At 35.3% G+C, this 14135-nt stretch overlaps 1 protein-coding gene across 1 annotated transcript in view; it reads left to right on the top strand.

Annotated features, from left to right (window-relative positions):
• LOC103608170 (protein TFG-like) overlaps positions 1-14112 on the top strand; it is a gene marked incomplete at its 5' end in the record, with an annotated part of 26820 nt that extends 12708 nt beyond the window's left edge. Inside the window, 2 exons of the mRNA XM_008592606.1 lie at positions 9409-9543; positions 13292-14112. Coding sequence (XP_008590828.1) covers positions 9409-9543; positions 13292-13674 — 518 coding nt within the window. The remainder of the gene's footprint in view (positions 1-9408; positions 9544-13291) is intronic.
• Between the last annotated feature and the right edge of the window lie 23 nt (positions 14113-14135).

Here is a 14135-nt window from a genome sequence, read left to right as displayed (position 1 = left end):
GCCTGCACCACGCTCAGCCAGTGAGTGGGAACCGGTCTCCACATGGGATCCGAACCCTCGGCGGGAGCGCCGCCACACTCCCAAGCAGCGCACTCTCTAGTGCACCACCGGGCCGGCCCTCCTTGGTGTTTTTTATTTGCAGTTTTAGTATTTTTTCGTTGGATGTTTGGTCATCTGGTAGGGCACTTGTTTCTTCTATTATTTTGTATTGGGCTGTGAGGGAAAAGACTTTCTCCTCTATTTGTAGGCTTTGCTGTTGACTCTTCTTGTGTCAGTGCATTCAAGTGTGCAGTATGCAGCCTGTAGGGTGGTCATGGCTTTTGCAATGGTGGTGAGCTGTCCTGGTGGTGGCAGGAGGTGTGGCAGTGCCTGTGGTAGACCACCTGGGCTCCTGCTTGGGCTGTGGGTGGGTCTTTCTGGGACTTGGTTCTGGGCACATGCTAGCATTCAGGATGATGCTCACCTCCACTCCTGGTTAGGTGTTGGGCCAGCCTCTGGGGCTTTTGTCTGGGCCTGGCTCGGTGGTGTGCAGGGCGGTGCTCACCTGGGCTCCTGCTTGGGCAGTGGACGGGCTCCTCCTGTGGTTGGGTCTGGGCCTAGTATGGTTGTGCACAGGATGATGCTCACCTGGATTCCTGCTCAGGTGATGGGCGGGCCTCTCTGAGACTTGCCTTAAGTTGTTTTAGTGTACAAAGTGCTTTTATATGAATATGTTTTTAACCTTTAAACATCACCTTTACTGTGATTTATTCTTCCTTCATTTTTTGGCTATCATTTTTAAAATATTTTTTTTTTCCTACTTCCTTCTCTCTTTTGGGATGCTAATTACACATACATTGGTGAGCTTGACGTTGTCCCATGGGTCTCTGAGTTTCATTTTTCTTCTGTCATTTTTGTCTCTGTTCTTCAGATTGGGTAATTTTTATTGAACTCTTTTCAAAGTCACTGATTCTTTCTGCCATTTCCAATTTGTTGAATATTCCTAGTGAATTTTTTATTTCAGTAATTGTAATTTCATATCTAGAATTTCCATTAGGTTTTTTTATAGTTTCTGTTTTTCTGTTGAGATTCTTTATCTTTACATTGAATTTTTCTTTAATTCTTTGAATTTAAAAAAAAATTCTTTAAGAATATTGATAATAGCTGCTTTGAAATGTTCGCTTGCAACATCCATCATCTGAGCCTGTCTGCAGTCAGTTTGTATTGACTGTCCCGTCCCTCCCGTGCCATGGATCACATTTTCCTGTTTCTTTCCATATTTGCATGTCTAATAGTTTTTGGTTGGAAACCGGACATTGTAGTCAAAGTCAGTTTGTATTGACTGTCCCGTCCCTCCCGTGCCATGGATCACATTTTCCTGTTTCTTTACATATTTGCATGTCTAATAGTTTTTGGTTGGAAACCGGACATTGTAGTCAATATGTTGTAGTGACTTTGGATTCCATACGCTCTTTTGAGGATTTTTTGTTACTGTTGCTCTAGCAGAGAATTAATTTGTATAGATTCAAACTACTAGTTTTTTCTCCCCATGGGGTATAGCAGCTGATGTCTCTCTGCTCAGTCCTTTCAACTCTAGGTGCTGCTTTTTTCCCAAAACCCTCTTGGGATATTCCCTACTTAGATTTTAGGTCTTACCCATTTAGTGGTGTGCTGTCATTCTAGGGATTTTCCCTCTAAATTTCTAGGTTCTTGTCCAGCCATCAGGTTGTTCACACTGGTTTTCTGCCATTGGAGCTGCGGGGGTTAGGGCTTACATTTCTTATCCATTGTCATTCAGTTGGAGTAAACTCTCTTCTGGTTCTGCCGACATTTGATTGACTTCCAGTTATTTCAAATAGTTTTCTTCTTCTCTTTTGTTTAGGTTTTTAGTTGTTACCTGTGGAAGGGTTTACTTGACTAATTTACTTTGCCATTATCAGTAGTTGGAAATATAGGATTCAGTCTATTATTTTTCTTTGAGACTTTTATGAGATCATTCACTAAAGATAATTGTGTGAAATTCTGGAAAAAAGAGACAAATATTTATGTATGATGCTGTTCTTGGCAAAAGAAGACATCAGACAAGTGATTCATCTGAAAAACACATTTTTAGAGCAACTAAAATATGAGTTATTTCAGCTACTTATTGTTTAAGACTTCAGGAAATGCCAAATAGAGGAGTAGATAGTTAGATATGAGCTCAGGCTTGAATATTTTGATTTGAGTACAGTATATGCCAGACCAGAATAATATGATTAATATGGTTCACACTATTAGAAGCCTATTTTCATGTTAGCTTTTATGTTGAATTGTAGTAGGAAAAACTGTATACATAGACAATAGCCAGTTTACTTTTGTAGTTCTTCAGGTGTGATATAGTAAAAAACTTGGCTACCACAGTGAATTTGTAAACTGAGGAGGAGGGACAAAGTATTATGAAGATGGGATGAGCAACATTAACTAGTAAGTTACATACAAGGGAGGAAAGAGGAGTCAAAGTAATACACATATACTATATATATTGCGCATTGTTTTTTGCAATGTTTTTTATAGGAGGAATGTATTATCTACATATATATAAAAATGTAAGTAAAATGCTGATAGAAGCAATCATCCATTTTACTCTGGTAATCATCAGTCTCTCTTGCATTACAACTATAGTACTTAGTTTAGATTCTCATTAGTACCTGGACTATCAGCTGCCAGCTATGTGCCTAATACAGTGGTAAGTTCTCAATGATAATTAAAACTGTAAGCTGCATCCCAATTTCAGAGAAGCCAAAATGTAGGGAAAACATGTTTATCTTATGCAGAATGGTACACAGTTAGATGTTAAAATGACTGAGCAATAAGAACGATCTTGTCTAGAACTGATTCCCTAAGGGATGGGAAAGCTCCATGGCATTTCTCTGTGGCCAAGTGCTCAGTCCTGGTGGAGTACTGAGGCAACAAATCAAACCAGTGGTCTGTTATGTAACTGAGCTGCAACCACAAGGCTTGGATATCAGACTCTTGACCTTGCCAAGGGAAGGACTGGTGTTCCCCTGCCTGTAAATACTGTGATGGCAGAACAGAGAATGGGCCGAGCTTTTGTTATGTCAATCCTATGACTATGAAGTTTGTACTCCATCCACTTATCATGCTAGGGAAAATGTTCGTTGAAGCATTGGTGGTAATGGTAAACAGCTTACATATGCAGTCATGCTGTGAACACAGCTGTGAAACATTTTGGTTTACTGGCATGATCTGGTGTTTTAAAAAAAAAGGAATAATATGTCAGGTATGCTTCCGATTATTGAAAACAAAAAAAACTTTAAAAGGTGTTTATATGAATATAAATACACAGTGAAAAATCAAGAAGGATTCATACCAGTCACTAGTCAGTGGTGACCCTTGGGGAGGAGGGTGAAATTTGGAAAGGTGATTTCACACTTTATTTGGTGCAATACTTATGTGTTATTGTATCTCCCTCTCCCTTCCCCACAGCAACTGTATTTTTGTAATTTAAAAAGATTTTAGAAATAGAAGTGAAGCATATTAGTTAAGTTTTTTGGAAATATTAATAACCCTTTAATTTTTATAGAGTTAGCAATATGTCTTTACTGGAAAATAAGCAATGTATTTTAAGTTAAACCTTTCTTCTCTATAATGCATTCTTGGATGAGTAATTTAGTCTCTCTGAGTTTTCATATTCTCTCACTTTAAAATGTGAAAATTAGACTAAACCAGTGTTTTCAAAAGAATGTCTTCAGTTGTGAATGAAATATAATTTGAGAGCTCAGTATTTAAAACATCATTGCTGTGGTTGAAGGGGATGAGGGACCACAAGGTCAGGATAGCAGGTATTGAAGTGCCTCACTGAAACTTTTGGACCTCTGCAGAACATGGCTAAGTACTTACCGATTTCTAGGGTGCCTTCCAGATATTAAGACATTTCTGTGAATTGTCATGCATGTAAGGACTTTTAAAACCATACATTACACTTTAAAACAAACACCAGGTGGTGCTCTAACTATTTGTATGAATGGATCAGGTGGTGGTATGATATAGTTTCAGCACAAGAAGAAGTGATTGAGGTTATCAATCACATAAAAAAAAAATTATATATATATATATAGCCTAAAATGAACTGACCACTTGTGGAATAGAATCCTATCTGTCATCCTGTGGTGATGCTTTCAGAGTTGTCCATTGAATGGACACTAGTCATTTGATACTAGTGGGTGGCATTTTGCTGATGAATGAATGGTTTGGGAAGAATTTTTTGTTGTTTAAGCCTTTTGTCAGCCAACTTTAGTTACAGTCTTCCTCTGCACCAAAATGCAACTGCAAAAACTAGAACAGACCAGAACTGAAGCAGATGTCGGCTGAAATATCAAGGCAAAAGCAGAGTTTGGATATGATGAGAGTTTAATGGCTATCAGGTGAATTAAAACCATCTGTTTAAAAAAAAAAATCTTATTTTAAGCACCATGTACTGTTGTAGAATGGCAGTTAGAAGGGTAATTGTACCAAATAATGTTTGCTGTTTACTTGTAAAGGAATGTGATTTAAGGCTCCACTAGCTAGTAATATCTCAACTTATTCTGTGAGGGGTTTGTTTTCATTGAAATAAAATAGGTAAAATTTTAAAAATATGAAAGGATATACAGTTAAAATTCTCTTTCCTACCTCTGTTCCCCAACAACCAAGTTTCCTTTTCCAGAGGAATTTCATTGAAATAAAATAGGTAAAATTTTAAAAATATGAAAGGATATACAGTTAAAATTCTCTCTCCTACCTCTGTTCCCCAACAACCAAGTTTCCTTTTCCAGAGGAATCAGATTAACACCATACACACTGCATTTGTGGTGATATACTTATTCTATAATTGTTTTCTTTATTTTTAGTCTCTTTTAACCAAGTTTACTAATTGAGCTTGCTAAGGAAAGGTCTTGTATTGGGTACTAAACTGACTTTTTGTTCTGTTACTTTTAGTTTACATTAAAATATAAGATATAAAAAATTACAGTTAATATGTGATATCAGTCAAAAGATTAGTTATTGATCTAATTCTAGATCAGTGCTGTCCAAAAGAATTACAATGGAAGCCACATGTAATTTAAGTTTCTATTAGCTACATTAAAAAATTTTTTTTTAAATGTAAAATTAGTTTTTTGGTTTTTTTTTTTTTTTTTTTTTTTACCGGTAAGGGGATTGTAACCCTTGGCTTGGTTTTGTCTGCACCACGCTCAGTCAGTGAGTGCACCGGCCATCCCCATATAGGATCCGAACTCACGGCATCGGCGCTACTAACACCACAGCCTCCCGAGTGAGCCACGGGCCGGCCCTAAAATTAGTTTTAATAATACATTTTATTTAGCCCAGTGTATTCAGCATGTCAATATGTAATCACTATTAAAAAGTTATTTTTTTTTTTGTACTGTGGATTGACACTGATTTGAAACACTTCAAACAGCATATAGCGTATCACAATTCAGACTAGCCACATTTTAGGTGCTCAGTAGTGGCTATTGTACTAAGATACAGCTCTATATAACTATATCAGTTATTCATAGATTCCCGAGATATATTGTAGGATACTTTAATGAATACTTTCTGGTGTATAATAACTCTGATATTGCCGGTTATTTAGATCAACTGCTGGTTTAATTTGAGCAGAATTATTAATACAAACATGTATTACTTATAATTGATTCACATAGCAGTCTCTTATAATATGTAATAATCCAAAATAAAATAAAATGTGAATCTCATAAAAGGGACCTTGGAATTTCCCCCCCCCAAGAATTGTAGTCTTAATATGTTGTTCAGTTAAAAGGATCACCAAAATATTGAGTACCTCTTAAAAAAAAAAAAACAAAGTGGGCAGTGTTACCCTTCTTCAGATAAAGCCAGTCTGTTACTAGAAACTATGTGTAGTTATATAGTTGTCAAAAATAAGTAATTAGTGAAAGGAAGAGCACTAAAAATCACCAGAGACCAGGAGGTATTGCTGTTTGATAAACTAAGAAGGTGAAAAAGGATATAATTAAAATCTGTAAAATCAAATGCAAATGTAATGAAAACCTGAGTAGACTAAAAATGTCTTTTTATTACAGAAATTTTGAGACATGCACAAGAGAATAATCAGCTCTTCATGTATCCATCATGTGGCTTAACCCATTAATATTTTGGCATTCTTTTTTCATCTATTTCCCCTTCCTTTTTAAAAATTTTCTTGAGTATTTTAAATTCTGAACATATTTCACTCAGATGTTTCAATGTGCATGTCTTATAACCTCCGTTTTTTTTTTTTTTAGTTGTGACCTCCATGCCACTGTTACACCCAACCAATTTAACAGTGATTCTTAACATCAACATGTACTAGCCTATATTTGAATTTCCCTAATGATTTCTAAATTACTTTATTTCAGTTGTTCAAATCAGTAGCCTAGCAAGGTTCACACTTTGCTTTTGATTACGTGTATTGTCTTTTTTTTTTCAATAGCTGTCGTCCCTTAAGTGTTTCCAAAGTCAAAGTTATACATATTATCTTTTGCTATGTAACTATTACACTGAAATATAGATGCTTAAGACAACAAATATTTATCATCTCATACACTTTCAAAGAGTCAGCGATCGGGGTAGTTATGGCTCAGGGTCTCTAATGAGATTGAAGTCAGGGTGACTGCTGGGCCTACAGTCATCTGAACTTTAATCAGCTGGGGGATTCAGTGCCTCACCACATGGAACTCTCCATAGGTAGGGAAGCTTGTATGACCTCATGACATAGCAGCTTCCACCAGAGTGAGTGAGAGACAGTAAGGTACAAGGTGGCTGTCTTTTATGACCTGTCCTCAGAAATGTCACTGTCATTTTTGCAATATTCTCTTGGTGATCCCTATTCAGTGTGGGCTCACAAGGGAGTGGATACTCATGTATGTGTTTATTTATTGTTCTTTGGTTATTTTTGTATTGTGCAGTTAAATCTTTCTAATTTCTAAGAGTAGAGGAAACCAATGCATGGTCATATGCTGTCCATGTGCAAAAGTCATTGGGGGTTGTCATGGATGCTGGCTACCACTCTGTGTAACAAAATACATTCCAAGAAGTCTCACCGTTATTCTTTGCTTCATCCTCTTCTCTTTTTTCCCTTGGAGATTTTTTTTTTTTTTGGCAGCTGGCCAGATCAGAGATGGAACTTTGGACCTTGGTGTTATCAGCCCTGTGCTCTAACCAACTGAGCTAACTGGCCAGCCCAGTAATTTTTTTTTATTACTTTAAAAAAAAATTCTATCATTGATTGTTTTTGAAAATACAATACATAAAACATAGCTTATTTGTATGTTTTTTTATTACTCAAAACGTCATTTACTATAAAGTCTCTGCACTTTTTTCACTTAATATATCCTGTAGCACTCTCCTTTCAAGTATGTAAAGATGTTTCTCTTCTTTCTTCCCAATACAACTTCTCAATTAAATTTCAGAATACTGTGACAGAGAAGTCTCACTTGGAGTTGGATGAAGACAGTTTGAAATAAGTAAAAGGAATACTTTGCAGAGATAGTAATAAACCTCTGTAAATTTTAACTCTACGAGTGGTATTTTCAAAATGCATTTGTAGCAGTTTAGGAAAATATGCAAAAAGAAAGCCAACTTTAAGAAGAGTTATACTCTATAAATTTTTATTGTGGAACACAATTATGCTTTTTGAGCGGGACTTCCTTCAAGTCATTGATGACAGCAGTCTACTACATGGAGCTTTAATCTCAGCGTTTTTGATGATGCCTAAGTTAATATTTATATTAAATGGCTTAACATGTGCAAAACTACTTTGTAAACTAAAGCTTTGGAGTTATTCCTCAGTTCCAGTGATGGTTCTTCACAGCTGTTGATGGTTCTCTTCTTAGCCGTTGACCTCACAGAAATTGCTTAATCTTTCTTTACCTGAAATAGGGATTACTAGTGAGGTTGACCTTTTTTTCACGTATTTATTGCCTGTTTTTTGCTCATTTTTGAAGTTAATTGATGTCATACATATTTCTCCCTCTTGATTATATTTCTGTACCAACTTACCTTTTATTTTAGATTCTATTCTAAAATTTAGTTATGAAATATAACCCAAGATTAGGATGGTATCTAAATTTGGTTAACTTATGTGCTACCTTTTATGCTATCTATTAGTCTAAATCATTAAGAAAGCATTTAAGAAACTTGTGAGGTTTTTTTTGTTGTATTTGGGGAAGGAGTAACAGCTTAAAATATAATTGAGCAGATTGTATTTTTATTATAAAAAGCATACAATTGCTTGCTAGGAAATAAGCTGGATATAAATACAGGCATATCTCATTTAGTGCTGTCCAATGAGCGGCACTCAAAGATACCTTTAGGGCTGAGCAGCCAGTACAGTAAAGTGGGCTCCATCTCTTGATCTAAGGCTGTAAGTGCTAGTTGCCTACTATACCTTAATTTGAATGGCATTTGATAATGCATTTACTTTTTTTTCCACTACTTGTCTCACTTTCTACCATAAGTATACGATTTACCCATAGTCTTTTGATGAACAGCAGGTTGTTTGAATATTTTCAAAGAATAAGCCAACATACGATTATTTTAAAGGTTTAAATACTAACTAGATATTAAAATGCAAGTTTTATTGCTACTTAGGCATTAGATCTAGTTAAATCCACCATTGAAACAACTGTAAAGATGTAGAGATCATAAAGACATAAACCAATAAATTCTTGCTTGTTTGAAAATCACAGTTTATAAGTCTCTAAAAGGCTTCTCCATGGGAACAGTGGTCTACTGACTCCAATAGGACAGATTCCCATGACCAAGAACACACCCCCAGGTCTGCTGTTATTAAAAAAATGCAATGAAGAACCATTTAGGCTTTATTATATCCCATGTGATTGACTAGGATATTCAGATGTTGGATATTCATAGAAAATCAAACTGTGGTCAAATTCCAAAGGTGTCTGCACTCTGGAATAAAAGACATGCAGTTCCTTGCCACCAAAGGATCCATTTATATGGTAACAGAGGTCCAAACCTTTAGAGGACAGATATAGTGCTTTGGGAAAAATTTAGGAGCTATTAATGGTCCCTTTTCTCAGATTTTTATTTATTGATTTTCAACTCACTTTTACTGAACTTTACCAGAACTTACCTGTTAGCAGTTGGGTTTGAAAAAGATTGGTTGTTATGGAGTTTATGAAGTGGTAGCCATGAGTGTTATGTCACTTAATGTTTGCTGCTCATTAGAGCTCTGTGCAGTTAATCCACAACAGAGTAATCATACTTCTTAAATTGTTCATCCTCTTCTTCATAGACATTCAAAGGGGAACAAATGCATTCTTGTGTATTGTTACCCAGTGTATTTATGTATGTTTGAATGGGGAGAGAATGTAAATGTGCCTTAGAAAGTTTTTTCTCTGCCAAGTTAAACCTGCCTCTTTTCCTTGTATTTTCTTTTTTTAGGTCAGATGTACCAACAGTACCAGCAACAGGCTGGCTATGGTGCACAGCAGCCACAGGCTCCGCCTCAGCCACCTCAACAGTATGGTATTCAGTATTCAGGTGAGCGGGTGTTGAGAGGGAGTTGGGTCATGGTTTTTGATATGTTTCTATACTCACTAAACTTTAAGCTCTTCCCGTTAATTTCTTGATTTGTAATACTTACATTGTCATAATAGGTATTAAGTGTTTATTCATTAGGGAAAGCAACATTTGTTTTATTTTTAATTTTTTTGCATAAATATTTCATTGTAAACCAATATTTCGGTTTTCTAGTGGACAAATAAAATTTATAATCACAGTAGATGATTCTGCAGTAATTTGCAGTATAAAAAAGTTTTTTTTAAATACAAAGCTCTCTCTTACTAACATGATTAGCTTGCCTCTTAGGTGACTTAGAACTGCAAAAAATGCAAGATTTTTCCCCATTTGTATGTAACACATAATTCCACTGTACTTAGTACCCATAGAAAGATTAACAGTTTCTTCATACCTGGAAAGGTGGTCTTGTTAATAAGAACTAAATTAAGTTATTTAGGTTTTTAAATCTCTTGAAAATATGTAGGAATATCAAAAATAAGCCATAAAAATAAAATTGTGTGAAATATAATTTAGGTAACTAAGAACACTAAGTTTAGTTGTTTAAATAAACATTCTGAGTATTTTTTTGTTTTACATCTGTCCACTGAAAATTATCTGTGTTTCAATACGATAAATCTCTTTCATGTAGCTTTGGTTATAATTCAGATAATTTTACATTTATTTCAAAGAGAGTTTGTGTTCAACTCTTGGTTTACATCCACAGATTTATATATCAAAATTTCAACAGTAATTAAAAATTTGTGTAAGTTGGATCTTGTCTAAATTCTATTTTTTGGAGTTTTGTAGTATCAGCTAGAGTAGGGGTCAGCAAATCTGGCCTGTTGCCTGTTTTTGTGAATAAAGTTTTATAGGAACACTTCCACTCCCATTCATTTCTGTATTGTCTGTTTTTATTTTGGGAGAGTTGAATAGTTGCAGCAGAGACCAAGTGGCCCACAGAGCCTAAAATATTGACTGACTGGCCCTTTACAGAAAAGTTTGCTGACCTCTGACCTAGACCATAAAATTCTGTTATTAATTGGAGTTTGACATATTTTAACACAGCAATTTTATTTGAATTGTATTTGCTATAGAGTGACTTAACCTGCAGCTGCTAGTTTTTATTCGTGTAAAATAGGTGGAATGAGCTTAAGCTTGGATATTTTTAGGATGTAGTCCTTTAAATTAAAAAAAAAAATCAGTGTTACAAATTACATGCTTTGTAGAAATAATAGGATATCAGGGCTGAAGGGATCTAGTCATCTATCACCTAATACAGGGGATTTCAGCACTCACTGTGCTTCAGAATCACCTGGGGGGTTTTGGTGCCTGGGCCCCACTCCCAGGGATTTTGTTTGATTTGGTTGGGCATGGGACTCAGGCTTTGGTATTTTAAAAGCATCACAGTTCATTCTATTGTGCAGTCAGGGTTGGGGACCATAATTTTGTCCCACCCACTCATTTTATAAATGAGGCAACTAGGGTTCAAAGAGGTTGTGACTTGTTGAAGGACACACAGCCATTCAGTGGGGCAGTTGGACCAGAACCTAGTTCTCTTGACTTTATAGTTAAATACTTCCCTGTATCATTCTGCATTCTCCAACCTAGACAATGAGTTGGCAGACTTTTTTCATGAAAGGTTAGATGATAAATATTTTAGGCTTTGTGGACCATATGACCCCTTTCTTAAACTGTTCATTTATTCAGAAAAACACAGAATTTTCATTTCTTACAATTTATGATGTTCTTCACCAAAAGTTACTCATTTATTTTGTATTGGGGGGGTTGGGGAGGGAGTGTGGAAGGGAGGCTATGCACATAGTAGAAGCATTGCTACGTTATGATCAAAAGTCTGGTAGGCTGCTAGTGAAATGGCATTCTTAATCCTTACGGTTATTCCCTGTCCTGAGCAATAATTAAGGATCTGGTTTCTTTCAGATACAGTTTAAAAAAAGTTTTAGATTTTATTTGCTGGGATGAAAAGGCAGCTTTTTTCTTTTCCTTTTTTTTTTTTTTTTTGGCTCATAGTTTTAAATTGAATAGACATTTGCAGTATAAAGTTGAATCCATCTATTTCTCCAAAAACTTAAGAGTAAAAAATTCATTTAAAAAGTTTTATGTAGAGGATAGGAGAAATTGTAAGACAGTCAAGATTTTATTATGAATTGATTTTCAGTATTTAGTATTAATATGCTGCAATGAGTAAAATGCTTTAGATATTTGGTGTACTTATTAATAACTAAGCTTGCTCTTAATAATTTTAGTCAGGGTCTTCAGGCTGAGTAAAATTTAGGGTTTTTTTGTTTTTTTTTTCCCAAATTATTACCTTTGTATTTCTGATCCCACTAGTCCTATTAACTTGAATTTGATTGAGAAATATGGTTAATAACTAAGCTTGCTCTTAATAATTTTAGTCAGGGTCTTCAGGCTGAGTAAAATTTAGGTTTTTTTTGTTTTTTTTTTTCCAAATTATTACCTTTGTATTTCTGATCCCACTAGTCCTATTAACTTGAATTTGATTGAGAAATATGTAAATAGTCATCTAAACACTCTGCTTAGAGATTCTAAATGGTGATGGTAGTGGTAACATGGGACCATCTTTGACACATTGTTGGTTTGCCAGTTTCCCTCTGTGACCTTTTCCAGTTTTGTTCATGGACTGTGTCATAAAGGTTTCTTTCATGAGTAAATTTTGAACCCAGGTTCAAGGTGAGTTCAGAATATACTCAAATTCATTCAATCCTTTTTTTTAAATGCAGGGTTGTACATATTTTAATAATTTTCTTATGTATCTGGTATTTAATGCTGACAGGATTCCAGTCAATGGAGAGGTTTCATTGCAAGTAGCTGCAGGTGTGTTTCATGCTAGAGATAAAAGTTTTTAGTGAAGCAGACTTTCTTTTTAAAAAAATTACATCCTAGTAAATAATGAATATAGATGTTGATTTTGTGGGGCAATATGGTTTGCTTTTTGTGTGTTATGCTGTACCACTAAGTCAAAATTTTGAGTTGTAAAAAGCAAAAGCATCTGATACCAAATCTAAAAGAAATGAAAGATTTTAAGGATAGTGAAATGGTTCTTAGTATTTATCCTTAAATGGCTTAATTTTTATAGACTGAATAAACTTTAAAGCATCTCATTAGTACAGTAAGATGTATTTGTAGTATTGTTGTTTCATTTAAAAATGTTCACTCTCTGCATTCTGTTTTCATTTGTTACTGTTGTTAAATAGGCCTCCCCTGAAAATCTGGTTAATGACTATTTAACTTGTACATTTTTGGTCTTCCTAGAAGGTATAATTCCTTAATTTATTATTTGAGCATCTACTCTTTACTAGGAATTATGCTAGAATAGGAACTTGCTCTCAGGGATAATATAGTCTCAAAGCAGTAATGATGAAGATACATATATACCACGGGTCTTCAAAAAGTCTATGAAAAGTTAGTATTATCTTTTAATTCTGTTTTTCCACAAACTTTCTGAAGTACCTTCATATGTGGTTTCAATTTAAGATTAGAGTGTGTAAGAAGTTGTCTAGAAAATATCTCTTTGATAACAGTTGATCTTGAAATAATATATGATGGAATCTACCACTGTACTTGTTACATAAATATTTGAACAAATATGTTAAATTTCTCAATTTTAGTCCATAACAGTAAGACTGATTCTCTGGAAAACTTTCACCAAAAGAGAAATAAGATGTATATGTCATTTATTTTGCCTTTTCAGCAAGCTATAGTCAGCAGACTGGACCCCAGCAACCTCATCAATTCCAGGGATATGGCCAGCAACCAACTTCCCAGGCACCGGCTCCTGCCTTTTCTGGTCAGCCTCAACAACTGCCTGCTCAACCGACACAGCAGTACCAGGCGAGCAGTTATCCTCCACAAACTTATACTGCCCAAACCTCTCAGCCAACTAATTATACTGTTGCCCCTGCCTCTCAACCTGGAATGGCTCCAAGCCAACCAGGGGCCTATCAGCCAAGACCAGGTTTTACTCCACCTCCTGGAACTACCATGACCCCTCCTCCAAGTGGGCCTAACCCTTATTCACGTAACCGTCCTCCATTTGGTCAGGGCTATACCCAACCTGGACCTGGTTATCGATAAAAACGCTCAGCTACACTGATCAGTTATAGCTGCTAGCTATTTGCCTCCCAAAAGACTCCAATACTACTATTTTAATTTGTATTGAAGTTCAGAAATTTAAAAAGCAGAGCATTTTTTATGATATCATTGTTGCTGTTAATTGAAAGTATAATTTGCTGAAACAAAAAAAAGACCAAAATGAAAGTTTTTTTCTCCCCTGCTTAAAAATGTAGCAGCTTCCTGGTTATTTTGGAACACTACTCTTACATGTGTGTCAAGTGATTGACTTTCTAGCTTCCCTTGTCCAGAGGATATTAAAATGCTAGGTTGAGGTTTAACCTTCCTATTTGGCTTTTTACTATTAACATGATGTACTAAAGTAGAGCTCGCTGAGAAGATAACTAGATATTATGTATAAAATATAACATTGATAGGTTAATAAAGATGATTGAATCCATTAATGGTCTTGTCATTTAATTTAG

The sequence above is a fragment of the Galeopterus variegatus genome, unplaced genomic scaffold (genome assembly GCF_000696425.1).
Source record: "Galeopterus variegatus unplaced genomic scaffold, G_variegatus-3.0.2 Scaffold8095, whole genome shotgun sequence".
Lineage (NCBI taxonomy): Eukaryota > Metazoa > Chordata > Mammalia > Dermoptera > Cynocephalidae > Galeopterus > Galeopterus variegatus.
The sequence above is the reverse complement of the archived record's forward strand: the minus strand, read 5'-3'. Positions and strand labels throughout refer to the sequence as shown.